The following is a 17,872-nucleotide window of genomic DNA, read 5'->3' on the forward strand; positions in this document are numbered from 1 at the left end:
CCTCAGTCATATCACCAGAAACAATTGAGGGTTAATTTACAAGGCATAATCTTTTAAATAGAATATATGGCATCTAACCATTGTCTCAATATGTCCCTTTGAGATATCATCCACCCGAGCCCACGGACATAAGTTTATACCCCAAAACTCCCAATGCCAGACCTCATGCCCATTTAACAGTCTCACATTGTTCTAGAGAATAGAGATTAAAAATATATACTATTGACTAATTGACTTCCAGTGTTATGTTTTCTCCTACTATTTTTCAAGTTTAAAAAGATCTCCTGTGTCAGTATGCAAGCTCAGAGGTCTTTTCTACATACATACATACATACATACATACATACACTCTCTCTCTCTCTCTCTCTCTCTCTCTCTCTCTCTCTCTCTCTCTCTCTCTCTCTCTCTCTCTCTCTCTCTCTCTCTCTCACACACACACACACACATATATATATATACACACTGTATATATATTTATATATTAGAGGAATTTTTAGCTGAGAAGTTAGGCAAAGTACATATGTTCATTTGGACATAATTCATTCAAAATGAGAAGGAATTACACTCTATCTTCTTCAGTTTCCCTTTTCAGGAGGACAAAATTTAAGGAATTGGGGAAGCGCTACAACATCACATGACTACTCAAGAGCAGGTAGCAAGGTAAAAAGAAGAAGAAATAGATAAAAGGCCTGAACTTGTACAAGGCAGAGAGATGGGCAGACGATATTGCTCTCTGTGGCAAGTGCATTCCAGGGCCCTACTGACTGTAAGAGAAAATGTACAAAGTTCAAGAGAGGGTTCGATAGGGCCAAAAGACCATCAGTTAAGGGGAAGATAGTGAATGAGTTATTTAAACCGGAACAGAGCTAAAGCAATAGTGCAAGACTATGCAGCAGGTTAAGGGAGGGGACTAGAAGGGAGAAACAAATATTTTGATCCATGCCTGATTCATCGGTACACCAGGTGAGATATGGTGCCAGATTTGAAGTTGAGCTGATGGTTGGGCACAAAGCTGTGTTGGGGATTTTTTCGCGTGCAAATATCTTTTGCATACAAGCCCATGCATGAGTCACACGACACCTTAGAGCAGTTCACACAGGTGTGGGATGCCCCTGGCTTGTTGCAAAACCCGCATCGCGATCCCCCCATGCTTATTCGCTCAGTGCTGCCTCCCTTTGGTGTGGTCAAGGCAATAGACTTGCTTGCAAACAGCTTTGTGGACATGAGGGGTTTCTCCACCATCTGGGGGTGGGGGTGGGGGTGAGAGTGTGAGTGGGTCAGTGTGAGGGGGTGCGGATGGAGATGGGAGTGGGAGTGAGTGTTAGAGTAGACCGAGAGCTTTTCCTTGACAGGAATGTATCCATCGAGGGGTCGTGGGGATTTTGGGTGGTAGTCCTGGAGGCCGCAGCAAGGGGAGGGGTCCACATCATGACAGGCAGAACAGAGGATCATGTCACATCTCTGGCAGGAGGCCATAGAGGAGCAGCCAAGCCCACAGCCCTGACACTTCACACTACCATGAGGTTTGAGCAGCCACCCATCCCTTACATCCCGAGGCTCTCTGGATGGAGGTCGCGAGGGGGTCTGCCTTCCTCCTGTCCCAACACCCCTCTCTGTGTACAAGTCAATCTCATCCAAAGAGGACAGGTGGTAGGACGTGTAAGCATCGGCCAGGGGAGGTGACTGAATTGGAAAGAAATCCGCAATAGGGCTATAGGAAGGCGGAGCTGCCACAGAGAACAGAGATGCTGAGGTACTGGGCCTGATGATCTCATCCTTCATATCCTCCTCCGCATCCACAAACAGAGGCTCCTTCCTCAGACTCAATGAGGCCTTCAAGACAGGCTTGCTAACTGCTGCGTGCCAGTGACCAGCCCCATCTGTAACATCCACAGACTTAGACGGTCGGCTACCTCGCCTCAGGTGGTGGGCATGAGGCCTCTCTATATCTAACGGCCGCACAGACAACCGAGCCATATCTGCCCCAAGGCTGTCACGTCTGCGGAGCGCCTCAGCACAGCCAGCTGCATCATCTCTGCAGCCTCTTCGGAGTTCCAGGGCCTCCAGCTCTGAGGCCGAACCACGGGCCAGAGCCACTACTTCTCTCAGAAGACGACACTCTGCCTGGGCCAGGAAGAGCTCAAACGCCAACTGCCGGAGATGATTTGTGCCTCCTGGGTGCTCCTGCAAATGGAACTGCGAATCATGGTCACAGGCATAGCCGATGGTGCGCATAAGAGTTCGTAGTTCAGCATCACAAATGGCAGACTGCAGATGGTACACATATGGGCCAGTGAAGGTCTAAAAAGAGAAATGGGTTAATTAGCAATGCTGTCAGTCAATTCAAACGCCTTGACACGATAAAAGCTCAAATCTACACGCTATTCCTCTGATATATAATTCAAAGTGTAGGTTGGTTTGGCTACTGTGTTTACAACAGCATTAGAAAACATTACCTCACGCACAGATGTTGTACAGAAATAAAGTGTTAAAAAACAGGACTATTTGCAGATTCCAATCCGGTGTTTCAAATTTTGGTTTACATATAAACATAGTATGGTGTTATGATTAGGCAATAAATACTCTAGAAAACTAAATACTAAATTAGACAACCATTATAAGGAGTATTTGTATGTTAACTATATTATGTACTATATTATGTAGTATTATATATTATAGGATGTATGTTGTTGTTGTAAGTCAGTTGCTAATGTTGGGTAACCTTAGGTCACTGTATTCTTTCTAGCAATTATTAGGTATCGGATCAATTATGGGGTCAAACAGCTGACATATTTAAAAGAAAAGCCTCTGTATACTGTTGCTCAAAGTTCAGTGCAATATTTGTGACCAGATAACCTGTATCTCTTTCTGCCTGCGCATATGCCACTTGTCTTATTTAAATCTAAAAGTTGCACTCCAAACTTCTACAAATTAAATTAGATAAACAAATACATTTATTTTGCAAGTGGCTGTATTTTTCAGGTGTTCACTTGGATAGTGTTTCTGAAACTGTTAATACAGAGATTGGGAAATCTATATGGTGAATTCACACTCTGTGGGGGAAGTGATATTCAAAGCTGATGGCTAATGCTGTTATAACCAACATTTTAATAACTAAGTATTTGTTTTCAGCTTTAAACACAGCTTCAAGTAAGTGACAACCTTAACAATAAACTCAACTCACCTTTATACATCTGAACTCTTTCTTCCAGGGATAGAGCAAGAGGTTGGTGCAGATTGTTTCCAATGTGTGGAAGGCTCTCTCCAGGCTCTTGATGTTGCCGCCTCTCTGGCAGCGGAGAGCATTTTCCACCACTTCATAAAAACACACCATCCGGAAACGTTGTGCTGGATCAGGCTGGTAGGCCCCTAGCAGAGCTGTAGCTGTGGAGAGTAGTGCCTCACTGTCCTTGTGTCTCCCTCTGTCCTCCTCTGGTGTTGTTCCTGTCCCTGTGTATTCCCCTCCATCCTCCAGACGCCTCTCCAGTGCTGTCACATACCTTCGAAAAAGGTCCTCTTTTAACTTGGCATCCATTATCGGCAGCAGACTATCAGTCGGCTGTTACACTTTTCTGAGAGAGCCTCACCCCTTTTAGCATACTCTGCACCAGGATGCCACATTCAAGCACCATTTTTGGTCACCATAATTCACTGTAAACGCTGGCACAGACTCAACGTTAACGTTTTGGAGATGTGGAAGAGGAATAAAATTTTGCATCCAATCAGCAGTACATCCTTTAAACATTATATGCAGTTGCCTGGACCTTTCAGTTGGCGTAGCTAGGCTGCAGCCTGTAGGGATGCCTTCTTATGGGCATCTTTGGTACTGGCTAAAAGCCTGACTTGTTTTCAGACGAAAAGGCCTGCCGTTCAAGATGAGGTCAAGAGGAGCGTTTGCTTCATGCTCTGTTAATGCAGAGTTGTATCTATCCCATTCCTTGGTTTCAGCAGAGTGTGGAGAGTTCAAGGTCACTCATCATGAAGACACATTCACGATCATGTGATTCTTCTGAGCCGTTCTGAGCCGTCTCCAAGCTGTAATGACATAGGAGAGCTTTGTGAAAATGGAAATCTCTCATTCTGACACCCACAAAAATACAGTAGAAGGAAACTTGTGCCACATATATTCTATTTACTCAGTAGTGTTAATTCAGTCCAAAAGAAAATGCATTTGTAACGATCATTAACAAGAGTATTCTTTAAATCTGCAATGATTCAAACAAGAAAGAGGGTGTGTAGACATCACTATTTTGAAAGACAGTGTGTTCTCTGATGGGTGCATCGTGTGGGCTATTTTTATGTCGCTCGTACAGCTAATAGGTTTGACTGATTATAACGATATACGCAACCAAGAAAAACACTAGAGGAATTACAGTGTACATAACCAGGATCGGGACTCACTGTTGACAGACATATCCCTTATTCTTGCGCGACTGTTTGCGCAAGTGAATATGTGAGCCAGCAGTAAAACCTATGGGTACAACATGCGTGTAAACCATGGTAGCCTGCACTTAGCTTTAGCTAGCTCAAATTAAGAACGCAATATTTATACGCATGTGAGAATATGGATGGTTGTAAGCTTGAAGCTTGAACCACATCAGCTGAGTGTTTCTGCTTCTCGTTCCCAGGCAAGTTGACCAGCTATTCCAGTTACCTCACACACCAACCGAGTGGGCACCCGTTTAGCGAGCTAACGAGCAACACGCCTTAACGTTAGCTAACAACATCACCATGCATTAATATTGCGCATTAAGTGCAACAGAATCGCTCCCTCGTGAACGATGTTAATAATATGATAGACGCCCGGAGGACAGCGTATACATTAAGTCTTCATTAATCTCAAACCCTCAAAACCCGATCCTGTCACGGGCCCACACCTGAGTATCGGCTAAGCAGTGAACGCCCATTTCAGCGCAGCTGGCTAGCTAACAATTGCTTTAGCTAGCAGGGCGGTCCATCGCTAAATAGACATCTTTGGCAATTTTCTAAACATAACGTTATACCGTCATAGTGGTATGACTCTTGTGCGACCAAGTCTAATTCTGATTCAGCTTAGAGACCACACCGTTTTCTCAACACCACTACCAGCACATCTTACCTTTAACAAGTGCTAGCCATGGCTAGCTACGCCTCCTCAGCATAGACTCAGCTGTTGGAAATTCCCATCATCATAACGCGCATGCGCACAGTTCTGACAGTTCATCAGCGGGGGCCCACGTGCTGTTTGAGAGAAGGAGCCGGAGGAGGAGGAGGTTGCGAAGCCCCCCGGACTTCATCACCACCATTGTTCAGTGTGTACAATATTTTTCGGAAAACAAAAATATGAGCTCACGTGTGCAGTTGTAGTTCATTCAGCGGTACGTGTGTTCACATAGAAACTATTTGTCTTCAGCTACAATTTCTACAATTTACAAATAACTTCCAAACTTACTTTAACCATTTCTTTTGAATTTATGTTAACCTTCCCTTTTAATATGTCCCAAGTCCATATGATACTTTCAATAAAACGTTTAACATACATTGTACTGTTATGAGAAGATGAAGTAATTAGTCGCAGTGTCATTCTCCAGTTCCACCGTGTGGTTCCAAATAAGTGTATATAAGTGTATATATGTGTATATATATGTGTATATATATATATATATATATATATATATATATATATATATATATATATATAATACATATACATTTTGTGGATTATTCGAGAAAATATGAAGATAAATAGATTAAAATAATTATATGCAGCCCTAACTCATTTGTCTTTTTCAAACGATGGTTATATTGTCACTAATACTTAACAGTTAAATGGTGGTCCACCGTTTTTATACAAAAATGTTGTACTTTCAGCGATAACTCCGCCCTCGCGTTTAAAAAAAGAACCAGAACCTGATGACGTCGAACAGGAACAAGAGTAGGGGGGGGGGGCTGACTCAGTGAAGAAAAGAAATGGCGATGCTCGGAGGGTTTAGTGCAGCACAGCACAAGAAAAACGTCTCTGACGGGAGCAACGACGTGTCAGAATTCGTCTGTCCAGTTTGTCTCGAAATTTTCGACAGTCCAGTAACAACACAATGCGGCCATACGTGAGTCTTTTGCCTTTGTTTTCGATCGCCCTCCCCTCAACCCACCTCTACCACCAGCGATGCAATGGTTAGAGGCAAACATAATAGGGGGAAAGGCTTGTTTTAAAACATGTCGTGCCACCAGAGTCGCAAAAATTCGACGATGCGTGTGTGTGTGTGTTTGTTGTGACCCTGTTATTCTGTTTAGCTCACTTGGATATTTGGTAAAAAAACAATTCCACCTTGCTAAATCAGTTTCAGTTTTGTTTACATCAAAGAGGCGGCATCACCTGGGAGTTGTAGTTTAGATATCTATTGCTTAAGTAATGAATGATGCTCAAGACACCTCTTTAAAGGACTACAAGTCCCTGCGCCCTCTTGAGGTGGGGACTTTCCATAGGATTTACAGGAATCTCTAGTTAGGAGCTTTACAGGGATCTTCCAGCAAATGACAGCATGTTTTTTTTTTTTTTGTAGTTTACTTTAATGGCAGCTTAAAAAATAGCAGGAATACTTGTAAATGGTTTTTTCCTTCTGGTCACAAGATGCCAAATTAAAATTGATCACAGTTTCAGTATGATGTTTCCCTTACCTTGTTCATCATTACATTTTTTTCATCCATCTCTTGTCAGGTTCTGCCAGAGTTGTTTGCAGGAGTGCTTGCGTCCACAGAAACCTGTTTGTGCTGTATGTCGGGCAGGGCTGGGCCACTGGACTAAAGCTACTGAGCTTGAGATGGTCATCCAATCATCTGTGGCTGCTTGCAAGGGATGTGGAGCACAGGTATGTTTTTTGACACTGAAAAGATTAATAACATAAGGCATATATGGCCTCTGCTGGTTTGTTGTTTATTGGATTTGGGAACATGCAAGGGTTTAAACAGAACATATCACTACGGTATCATATCTAGTGGATGACTGACGACTTCAATGGCCAATGACGATATTTAGAAAGCAGGGCGACTAGTGGCCGGCCAATATATAATACCGATGTCATGTTGTTGTTGTTTTTTACAGCCGATAAAATACAACAATAACATATGAGACACAAAATTGCTGAACCTTTATTTAACACTGTTATTGTCTGCTTAAAGGTACACTAAGCAGCAATTGTCGGTTGGTGTTTGGAAACACAGCGTTCAAGGTTGACTGAAAGCAGTGGTAGTTGAGCAACTAGAGAGTGAACCAAGAGAGGGAGCCAAGAACAAAGCCATGAATCAGAGAAATAAAACATTATTTTCTGATGGTTTCGCAGCAGTTACGTTTTAAGTACAAATAAACACATCTTCCCCCACAACCCTGTGGGAAGTTACCACATTGACGGATTTTGTGTGAATGCAGATCTTCATCCGGTCGCTGCACATATGTGTTTCGCTGATTAATCAAAAGGCTTTACAGTTACACTTGCTTACCAGCCTACAACCATCTCAAATGAAAAATCTGATCAATGTTTTAGTTGACGGGAGTAGGAGTGGGGGATGCCCATACATTAGTTTTTCTAGCCCTGTAAGCTAGTTTAGCTAGTTGAAGGCTTGCTAATATTACAATTCCCAACTAAGGTTATTCGCAACTACTATTCTTGGCATTGCCAAGATCAAAATGAAATCATACATCATACATGCATGTACGGCAGTACAGAAAATTGGCAGACTTTCCCATAAGTTACCAGCTAATGCTAGCGGTAGCTAGCCCGCTTCGGTTGGCAAGGTGCTACCGAACGCTAAGCAAGATATTTTAGGTGACCAAAATGTTCCAAAAAACTTTGACAAAGTGAGAACGCACAGTGAGAGGGTCAAAGTTTAAGATGAAAACATGGACAACACCCCAAAAACAAGTTCACTGCTATTCTAATGTACACAGGGCCATGGATAGCATTGCTAGGCTCTGTCATGATTGACAGGTCGGCGTGTAGCCTTGCCCTAAAGCATGCCCTACTTTATCATTTATTTTATAGTAAATGGAACCATAATCAACTAAATGAACATCATGCTCTATTGAAGAAGACTTGAAACTAATGGTTGAGGCCATACACTTGTTAGGAAAATGTTTACTGAGGTAATAAATCAATTGAGAAGTAGGGCAATTTTGTCATAGACTTCTATACAAACTGAAGTTGCTGCTTGGTTTCACAGCAGCTACACTGATAAGGCTTCCTGCAGATGTGTCTGCAGACATGTTTTGTAAGTGCAGACCTCGTCTGATGCTAATTATCTCAAAATGATTATTATTGGCCCAATAAATCAAATCATAACTACACATATGTACAAACTTAATCTGATTCTGAACTTAAACTTTTTTAGTCTTTATATTGAGACAGTAGCAGAGTTGAAATTTGAAACCAATGATCTAATTTTGGTTATGCACTAGCAGTTACTGATGTGTGTTTTCTCACTATTCAGGTTGGCCTTTCTCAGATGAGAAGCCACACAGCTGCCTGCTCAAAATACCAGGAGTACATTGAGGAGGGAGTGAGGACCACTGCCCAGAGTCAGGCTGCCATCATCAGGTGAAATAGAGAGCAATAAGAAAAACAAGGACTGTCTGAAGTTGCGTACTCATTCACTATTACCTACATACAAACGTACAGTACATACGTGTTACCTACATAATAAACACTCAATAGTTTAAACTATAGTGTGAAGTAAAGAGAGATTTTGTGCCATTACTGATATATGTAGTGTCGCAAAATTCTTACTGTTCTATCTTTATTCAAGATAAGGAAATAGGACAGCTGAATGTTGGGGCGGCTGTGGCTCAGTGGTAGAGCGGTTGCCTGCCAATCGGAAGGTGGGTGGTTCGATCCTTGGCCCTGCAGTCCCATGTCGAAGTGTCCCTGGGCAAGACACTGAACCCTGAGTTGCGGGAGTGTAAATGTGTGTGAATGATTGACTGATGAGCAGGTGGCACCTTGTACGGCAGCCTCGGCCATTCAGTGTATGAATGTGTGTGAATGGTTCCTGTACCATGTAAAAGCGCTTTGAGTAGTCGTTCAGACTAGAAAAGCGCTATATAAGAACAGTCCATTTACATTCTCACTGCCATCACAATCCAGCCTTAAACTGGTTCTTTGTACCATTTAAACTTGCCAGTCGTCTTAGCATATCCCACATCCCTTTTGTAAACCGAACAATCAACCTGCAGGATGAACACATAGGAAAGTAGCTTTGCCATACAAAAGACAGTCCATTATAACCTTTTGGAGTTGTCCGAAGATTGGCCTGTGTTCTGTCAAGTGCTTGTATTTCCTTAGCCTGATAATCAGACTGAACCTTTGCCATTTTGTTTTCACTTCATCGATGAAAGAATCCATTAGAGTGCACACACTTGCACTTACGGTGATGGGGGATGATTTCCTTGACTGTTACAATTATCTGAAGTTAAATTGGCTAAAACTACAGCAAGACCCAGGTTGTAAGACGTGGAATTGCTTTTAATATTGTGACCATAATGTTAACTTGTTGTAATGACTGTAAGATAATTATAAACAAGAAAAGTCTGAGAAACAGTCATGTGGATATGAGGACTAATCAGTGGCCTTTAAGCTAAATTTTCAGATGATTTCTTCTCTCATATCATGATATCAATATTATATTGCTATCCTTGAAAAGTTGGGTAAAAATCAAGACCTTGAACATTTTGGAAAATAGACATGAGTAGATATGGGTCATTAAAAGTGCTTGAATTTATATATTGTGTGCAAGAATAGAAATTGAAGTTATTTTTCTTTTTCTATTTTTAGTTTTCTTTACTTAATGTTTAGTCTTGTGTTGCCAGACCTATCTCCACAGTGTGTGTCAGCGCTGAAGTATGGTCTGGCTGCATGAGTTAACATTCTGGTATAGGGGAAAAACCCTCTGGGTTGTTTTATTTCTTTAAACCAATCACAATTGGGCAGCGTTAAGTTTCGGATGCAGCTAAGGTGCTCTTGCAAAATAGATAGCAGAAGGGAAGGGGAACTACCAACAACTACACGTGCTGGCTGTCAGGCTTTATACCCGCACTGTACATCCAGTAAGCCAGACTACTTTAGTACGTTAGTAAATAGTAAAAATAAATAGGCTACGTTCCGTTGTTGGCATGTGCGTCTCCGGCAGTTGCGTCATTGTGTCACGAGCCAGTCTGCTAGTAGTAGTAGTAGTAGTAGTAGTAGTCTCATAATAAAAATTCTCAGTGTTGTAACGGTAATCCGTGTCTCAAACTATGCCGGGTTGGGTCGTAGGCCTGTAAAGTCCTTAAAACGTCATTGGATTTGATTTTTAAGAAAGTGTGGGGACCCTTAAATTGATAGAAAAGAGAAACAAATCTCTTCTCTATGTTTAAATACAGAATCAGTAGTGTAACACATTTTATTGTTTGTTTCTTTTCCACAGTCCAGTACCAAATCGCTTCACATTCACCTGCCCATACTGCAACTGCCAGAACCTCGATCAGGATGGCCTGGTTGAACATTGCACTTCCCAGCATGCTCGTGATACAAGACAAGTGGTAGGAAATCTACACTACACAGTGACCCCAAGAGTCGCTCTTTCAAAAATAAGGTTCCACCCATTGGATTTAGCTAGGGTTAATTTGGTCATAGATGCATTACTTTCACTTTGTGTCTGTCCAGGTATGTCCCATCTGTGCCTCAATGCCCTGGGGGGACCCTAACTACAGGAGTGCTGACTTTTTCCAGCACCTGAAGATCAGACACACATTCTCCTATGATACTTTTGTTGTAAGTTGAGGCCCTAAACAGTATCTGTAGTTTCTTTTTTGTGATGTTAATGTTTAGTTAGTCTCACTTTGCCAGACCTTCCTCTACAGCGCTGCGGAGGAGGGTCTGGCTAGTCCACACAGCATTCCGGAATGGGAGAAAAACGTGCTTTGGTTTATTGGCATTTCTTTAAACCAATCACAATCGTCATGGGCGACACTAAGCGCTGCACGGAGCCCCAGTGCGGTTGCAAAATAGCCTTGGGAAGGAACTTGTTTTGGTGTTTTTTTAAGTCGTGCAACAGAAAACTGAGATTGGACAGATATAGTCTAGATAGCTGTCTGGATTTACCCTGCAGAGATCTGAGGAGCAGTTAACCATAGTCTTCATAAATCCACCGGAGTTTAGAATTTGAACATAAAGGAATTCAATTCAATTTTATTTATAGTATCAAAACATAACAAGTTATCTCAAGACACTTTACAGATAGAGTAGGTCTAGACCACACTCTATAATTTACAAAGCCCCAACAATTCCAGTAATTCCCCCAGGAAGCGTTAGCTAATGGAAATCCGGCCAAAAATGAGGACATGCAGTGGATTTTCAGGCGCTAACAGGGCAATCACGGAAGTGGAAGGTCGAGGATATAGACTAATGTTCAGTCGGTTTCCTTCTTTCTTTACGTCCATGTCGTTGCAGGATTACTCCACAGATGAGCACACAATGATCCAGGAGGCTCTACAGCGCTCCCTTTTGGACAACTGAAGTGTGAAGAACAATGCATCAGAGGAGGAATCCAGTGAAGGGAAGATGGTGACGTGAAGTCTTTAGAAGGCATAACAACACACTGTAACATCATTCATCTATCACGATTATGGTGGTGGTACTGTATTACTATGGGTAATCAGTTTCACAGGGAAATTGGTATTGTTATTATGGATCTTTAGGTTTATTATTCAGAAAATAAATCATGCAATATGGTTAAAAAAGCATATTGTACTGTCTGATTTAGGAGTGATAATGTGTTTCTGGTGTGACAAACTCTTATCTTACCCCCCAGTTGAGTCTGTAGACTTAATAGTTTGTTGAATATCTACTAAACTATGTTTGTTCAAGCTGTTTGTTCATTGATGACAAGGTGTCATATAGCCAAAAACTTCCAAAGTTGTAATAAAATGTCCCTGTCGTCAATACTTGATGTTATAAGAGGGTTCGACCACTAGGTGGCTAACTATTGCCAGCAAATGATAAATTTCACTCAGTGAGGTGGTCGAGTAATGTTAACAATAATATATAATAATCTACTCGAGTGACACTGCATGTTTACTCTTAAAAGTGGAGAGGAGGGGGGGGGTTGTTTTTATTTTTGAGTTCATTAGCAGATGGAAGCTCTGTCTTTTTTATGCTGTTTCTGGCTGAAGTGTGTGTTTGTGTGAGAGAGTGTATGTTCATCCTGTGTTCAGAGATCTACTGGAAAGAATAAATAATACGAGGGTCAAACAAAGCCAGAGGTTGGCTGTTTGCTTTATTGTAATGTTTCTCCCTTATGTCTTTGTGCCTGCTGGTAGATCTTGTTTCTGACTTCCAAAACTCATAGGGCTAATAGTTCATCCAGTGAACCAAAAGATGCTGGTAGGAGACCTTCAGTGTGTCATAATTGTTTAGTTCTGTGAATTATTTTATTTTTTTTTTTTTTTTTTTCATTTGAATGAGAATTTATTTGCATGTTAATAGCCATAAGGGGGCAGTAGAGTTCTACTGTTCTCTGGCCATCCATGACAGCCACTGGCCCTCACCAACCTCGTGGTTCTGTTGCAAGACATAATTCAACACAGATTTAATTACTATAAATGTGCTTTTCTCAATGTGTTGTTCTTTTTTGATGCACGGATCTTTAGAGGATTTAGTGGGGTTATTTGTTAAAGTTTTAACTAACCCTAACTTTGCTTAGACCGTTAATGATGTGACATGTAACTTACTGTAGTGCCCAGAGTCTTGGATCCTCCATCACAAACAACTCTTTTATAGTTCTAAAAATCACTGGCAACAGTTCTGGGGAAAAAAAGAAGAGAAAATCAACATGGTTATTATTTGTATGCCTCTGAAATTGACAGCAGGTGAAGTAACAAGAAAATTTAGTTTGGATGTTTTTCATTTTAATTCTTAAAATGTGGATTGTGTCTATCTCTTATATCAGTGTTGTTTTCCAATGACTTGTAATTCTCACAAATCAACCATATACAGTGGTGCAAATCTTCACACACGGTTGCATTGCATTGTCTTCTACCAACAGGTAAATAAAACTTACTACACCCAGATCAAGTAGCTCTAGAGCAGAGCCTTAATGCCTTTTCACGTTGTCTTTGGTGCCACTTAGCCCTTGATATTCATTTTTCTCTCCAGTAAAATGTGTAATAATTTGATGTGTTTCTCATGTATAATTACCTTTTTTTTCTCTCAATATATCTCATTCTCTTTTGTCAGCCCTACTGTTCAGTGGTGCTAAATCCTGATAAATTAAAGCTCTTTAATTATTTAAACCCTGGCCCCAGAAATCAGGCGTAGTGATTTATACCTGTGTATGAGACGTGGGGGAAGAAACAACACTTGCTACTTTGATGGATGACCTGTGTGTGTGTGTCTGTAAGTGAGCGAGAGAAAGAAAGAGCAGTTCAAAGGGAGTTAATATGCAGGGTGCATCAATTGAAAATGGATTTGCTCAGTTGTAATAACCAGGCAAGGGGCAAAAGGTGTTTGTTGGTGAAACAAAGTAGTTGTGGACTACATGAAAAAAGCCATTTGCCTTTCTGCAAACCTTTGTTCATATATTAGGTATCAGGGCAGTGCTATATCACACCAACAATGATATTGCAATGTGCTTTTCCATGTACTTGTATCTATGCTAAGTTTATGATGAAACTTAGGCCCTTTGGTGTACATTGCCCCAGGGAGAGAAAACCCTCTCATATCTTTTCTTTCCTTTGTGTGCTTCTTGTAAGTGTAATTACTGTAGCTAAATGATATTACAGTTTCTCACCTAGCTCTATGGAGAATCTCCAAACTCCCCCTCCCGATCAGTTTTTTTTTTGTTGCTCCTGGCAAATAGAGGAGAGATGTTAGCTGTGAGAGAACTAACGAGATACTTGAGTGCTTCTGGGCAGGAAGGAAGTTGAGCTGAATAACATGGCAGAGAGAAGTCTTTCTTGTATGTTTGGTGGCGGAGCAAAAAAGGAAGAGGGGGGCCAAGGTGGGGAATTGGAAAAGGAAGAAAGAGGAAAAAGGGAAGAGAAGTGAACACATTGAATAAAAATTTCATAAAGTTCAGCATGTGGTTTCTTTGATGCGAGCAATAGATAGTGTGTGCAGTCTGCAGGCTCAGTGGAGGCGGCAATTAATGCTACATGTGCCCACAGGCACAATGTGAGAGGCGTGGGGACGGTGACTTGTTTTAGAAGTGTGTCGTACCATCACTCTACCCTAGACACCCTTTTAGCAGCCTTTTGTTTTCTTTCAATGAATTGTAAACCTTGTAAGTCTCTTGAAATCCAGCATCCCTGAACTAGCTGTCTAAACTGGTTATTGCAAAGACGATTGAACAGTCCCAGGTGAACGCACTACAAGTTCAGTCAATGTTTTACCATTTTTGTTGAAATTGCGTAGGCCTACTTCTGATTCAGAATAGAAAGGAGACTCCTCTCTGTCTGTCTGCTTGATTTTTGGCAGCTGTCTGAAAAGATTTTGTTTTGGACCCGGTTCAAAAAGATGGTTTTCTTCCTGGTTTAGGCTCTTTCACACCCATCATCATCATCATCATCATCATCATCATCATCATCACACATTGCATTCTGCCTAAATGTTTGGTCGGAGAGAAAAGAAGTGTATATTAAAGTGAGTCAGATAAAAATCAGGAGGACGGACTAAATTACCTGGTGCTTTTAGTGGAAGAATAATGTAAAAAGAGTGAAAATGTGTCTGTGATATTAAAATTAGTGTGATACACGGAAAGGGTGACAAGAGATGGGAACTCCTGGAATGCCTGGAAAGTTCTCTCTCTTGGTCTATCTCTCTCTAGTTATGCTGAGGCAGGTATCTGTGATGAGGTGTGGGGCGTGTGAGAGGAGCACTGGGAGTTTGTTCACCGTAAAATTCCTCAAAGTCAGGAGAAACAGGAAGAGCGGGAATCCTGCCGCCCGGGCACTGCAGCACGGGCAGGTCGGTCCTCTCAAATGTTTGAACAGAAAGTGCCAGCGGGCTTCCCCGACATCAATACTGCTTCTACACCAACTCCTCTTCCGCTTTTAAACTCTTAACAACCGACCCCCTACCCCAGCCAGACACACACACACAGCCTGAGAGCAACAAGACTTAACTTTGATTTAATAATGCCTGCAACCAGCTTGGCCCTGTATCAGCTAAGTGAAACTTGCACATTTTGCGTGTGCATGTGTGTGCATCTATTTTTGTGCCCTATGCCAAAATTATGCCAGAGGTACTCAGAACTGCAAGGATGACACAGTTTATCTTTATTCCTGTCTCTAAAAGCATAATGTGTACTTTGTCACAGTAAATCAAATACAATATATTGAAGGAGAAGAATCATTATTTGATCTGTTTGGTGTAAATCCAAGCAAGGGACTTTGAATTCATGTTGAAGCTTCTTTTTGTGACTCCCCCAATCGCTGCAAAACAAAAAAATGTGGGGAAAACAACTCCTCACACCAGTTTTAAGAGTCCCTCTTAAAGCTTGGAAAGTTGGAAAGTTACTGTTTCTGCAGAAATATTCTCCTGGAAGTGAAAATGAATATGAAAGACATCGGTATAACTGTCAGGAGAATTGCTAATCATCGCTTCCTCATTTATTTATTTATTTGAAATCCGCACAGCCACTGTACTAATATTTGAAAGTGAAGCCCTCTAAGGTGTAAATGAAGGAGGGGGGGGGCGTCCCTGGTGTATGTGTGTGCTCATGCACTGTGTGTGTGCCTGTGTCACAATGGAACAGTCGGCCATGTGAGGCGAATGGATTTAAATTTGACTCCCCCTCTCTGTACCCCTGTAGACCAACTAGGATGTGTGTGTGTGTGGAGGAGAGCGAGGCCCAAGGCTAATTTTCTCCCATTAATTTTTCCATTTGAAATCAAACCTCAGAGGGCGTGCATGAGGGAATCAGAAGAGGGGGAGAGGACTAGAGTGGCGATAACCTTAGCAGGGTGTGGGGGGACAAATGTTGGTTGTAGCAGCGTTAATGTCCAACAGGGGAGGCAATTTCACTTTCAAAGGAATCCTTATTTGTCAGACTGTCTCCTCTCTGCTTCCTTAGTCTTCCCGGTCCAGCATGCCCCAGGGAAACACTGCCTGCCATCAAGACATTGTTTGATCATAACTAAGCAGTTATGAAAACAGATGAGAAAAGTCATACATGATCTGCTTTGACTGTTTAGAGACACCCTGTCCCTGATGTTTTTATCTGCCCATCTAACTGACACAGTGCACTCATATCTGTTGAGTCCTGTAAATGTTTTCATTTTACCCATCTATTCCACTTTCTCCCACTGCAAAAACTTTCTGTACAGACAGGAACATCTTACAGCTTTATATTCCTCAGCACACATACAATAGAAGAGAAGACCTGTTAACCTTCATTCCTCCACCCTACCTACCCACACAAACACACACCTCTACCTCACACTTCCTTTTTGAGTCTCCTTCAACTCCAATCACTACTCTCCACCCTGTTTTGCCCCAGACTTTCTTTGAAAAAGCGTCAGTGCTTGCTAATCTGTCAATCAGATGCTTTCCTGTTGTGGCAATGATGGGGGTCCGTGACGGTGGGCCGTGCACCTCCAGCAGCTCAGAGCGGCTTGATGATTAACCAGGCAGGTAGTGAGTTAAACTGCTGACAGTAGAAACATACTGACAGCTGATTTGGAAGACAATGGTCCCGCTCCCTCTACTTAACTTGTCACGGCAGTCAAAGCAAATTCTCCATTAACTTCTGACATATCTGGAAAGATGGAGGGAAACACTTGTTTACTACATTGCACATAGATATTTGGACTTGTTCACATAGGCACAAATACCGTACAGTTTGGTGTCAGAGATCTACAGCAGCGTACACCCAACATCGCCTTGTCTCTCAGATTAATAGTCCAACACTTCCCAATTATTAACCGCCCCTGCAGTGTACCATTCATATTCAAAGCTATTTACCTCCCTCTACTTCCTGTGCTTTGTGTCTTCTGTCTTTACAGGCGGGAATGGACGACGCAGGCAGATCTGTCAATCAAACAGCAGCCCCCAACCACCGGTTGCTGCCCATAGACAGCCGTTCATACACCTCCATCGGCTCCGGTCCCTTCTCAGCTCAATGAGTAACTAACCTGCAGGTATTGAATCAAACTGCTGACAAGCACGTGGAGGGGTGGGGGCTGTGTAGGTGGAGGATGGATAGAGAAATAGAAAGGGGAGGATAGATATGACAATAGCAACATTTTATAGCCCACCTTGGTGACGTAACCTTTAACTTTGCAAAGAAAGATGGGATTCTTCCCTGTCCGTCCATCCACCCCCCTTATCGCCCCTCTTTATTCCTTCTTACTTTTTAAGTGGCATCCTTTGATGGGCTGTCCCTCTCTCTCATCTTGTCTTCTTAGACAGATGAGTGCTGTCAGCACTGCCATCACTGCCCAGCTAAACATTAATGACTCTCTTGCCTGACAAGTGTTGGCGGGGCAGAGGAGAGGTGAAAGGGGGACGCCTTTGGACAAAAACCAGCGATGAAAAGGAGAAGTGATGGCTTTATCTGCTTGACAGATTCTCCTTTGTCTCTCTGAACTTGCGTATATGTATGTGTGCCATCAGCAGATTCTTGGCTTGACATGACGGTTTTATTGCCCTGTTTTTCCTCCCCTCTGAGGAGATGGACCTCTTTGTATTCCCATTGCCCCTCATCCTTCCTAATGGCATTTCTGACATTCCTTCAAGTATCTATGCAAATGTGTGTGTTTGTGTGTGTGTGTGTGTGTGTGTGTGTATGTATATATATGCAGGCTTTTGTGTTTATCTGTGCCACTGCTTATTTGTAGGTCCACGTGTGTTTCCTTCATAACCTC

The 17,872-nt window shown here is 42.1% G+C and overlaps 2 protein-coding genes across 3 annotated transcripts; one reads left to right on the forward strand and one right to left on the reverse strand.

The window, feature by feature from the left end:
• Nucleotides 1–430: 430 nt before the first annotated feature.
• On the reverse strand, nucleotides 431–5,253 carry spata2 (spermatogenesis associated 2). 2 transcript variants are annotated; one of them, XM_028583202.1, is made up of 3 exons: nucleotides 5,099–5,253; nucleotides 3,185–4,035; nucleotides 431–2,301 (listed from the first exon to the last, which is right to left on the reverse strand). In XM_028583202.1, the coding sequence occupies exons 2-3, from the start codon at nucleotides 3,533–3,535 to the stop codon at nucleotides 949–951; spliced, it is 1,704 nt and encodes a 567-aa protein (XP_028439003.1). In that variant the 5' UTR covers nucleotides 3,536–4,035; nucleotides 5,099–5,253; the 3' UTR covers nucleotides 431–948. The 2 variants fall into 2 exon arrangements, with proteins under 2 accessions (XP_028439003.1, XP_028439004.1); XM_028583203.1 differs by lacking the exon at nucleotides 5,099–5,253 and adding an exon at nucleotides 5,004–5,063.
• A 652-nt stretch (nucleotides 5,254–5,905) lies between these two features.
• On the forward strand, nucleotides 5,906–13,078 carry rnf114 (ring finger protein 114). The gene is made up of 6 exons (XM_028584032.1): nucleotides 5,906–6,086; nucleotides 6,698–6,848; nucleotides 8,464–8,570; nucleotides 10,435–10,549; nucleotides 10,674–10,781; nucleotides 11,460–13,078. The coding sequence occupies exons 1-6, from the start codon at nucleotides 5,950–5,952 to the stop codon at nucleotides 11,523–11,525; spliced, it is 684 nt and encodes a 227-aa protein (XP_028439833.1). The 5' UTR covers nucleotides 5,906–5,949; the 3' UTR covers nucleotides 11,526–13,078.
• The last annotated feature ends 4,794 nt before the right edge of the window (nucleotides 13,079–17,872 follow it).

The sequence above is a fragment of the Perca flavescens genome, chromosome 7 (assembly GCF_004354835.1).
Source record: "Perca flavescens isolate YP-PL-M2 chromosome 7, PFLA_1.0, whole genome shotgun sequence".
In the NCBI taxonomy this organism is placed as follows: Eukaryota; Metazoa; Chordata; class Actinopteri; order Perciformes; family Percidae; genus Perca; species Perca flavescens.

Excerpts from the sequence above, each read along its gene's own strand:
- rnf114 (XM_028584032.1), top strand. The coding sequence starts at position 5,950 with ATGGCGATGCTCGGAGGGTTTAGTGCAGCACAGCACAAGAAAAACGTC. Across the intron at positions 6,849-8,463 it reads GCAAGGGATGTGGAGCACAG|GTTGGCCTTTCTCAGATGAG; the intron begins GTATGTTTTTTG and ends CTCACTATTCAG. Across the intron at positions 10,782-11,459 it reads TCTCCTATGATACTTTTGTT|GATTACTCCACAGATGAGCA; the intron begins GTAAGTTGAGGC and ends ATGTCGTTGCAG.
- spata2 (XM_028583202.1), bottom strand. The coding sequence starts at position 3,535 with ATGGATGCCAAGTTAAAAGAGGACCTTTTTCGAAGGTATGTGACAGCA. Across the intron at positions 2,302-3,184 it reads AAGAGTTCAGATGTATAAAG|ACCTTCACTGGCCCATATGT; the intron begins GTGAGTTGAGTT and ends TTCTCTTTTTAG.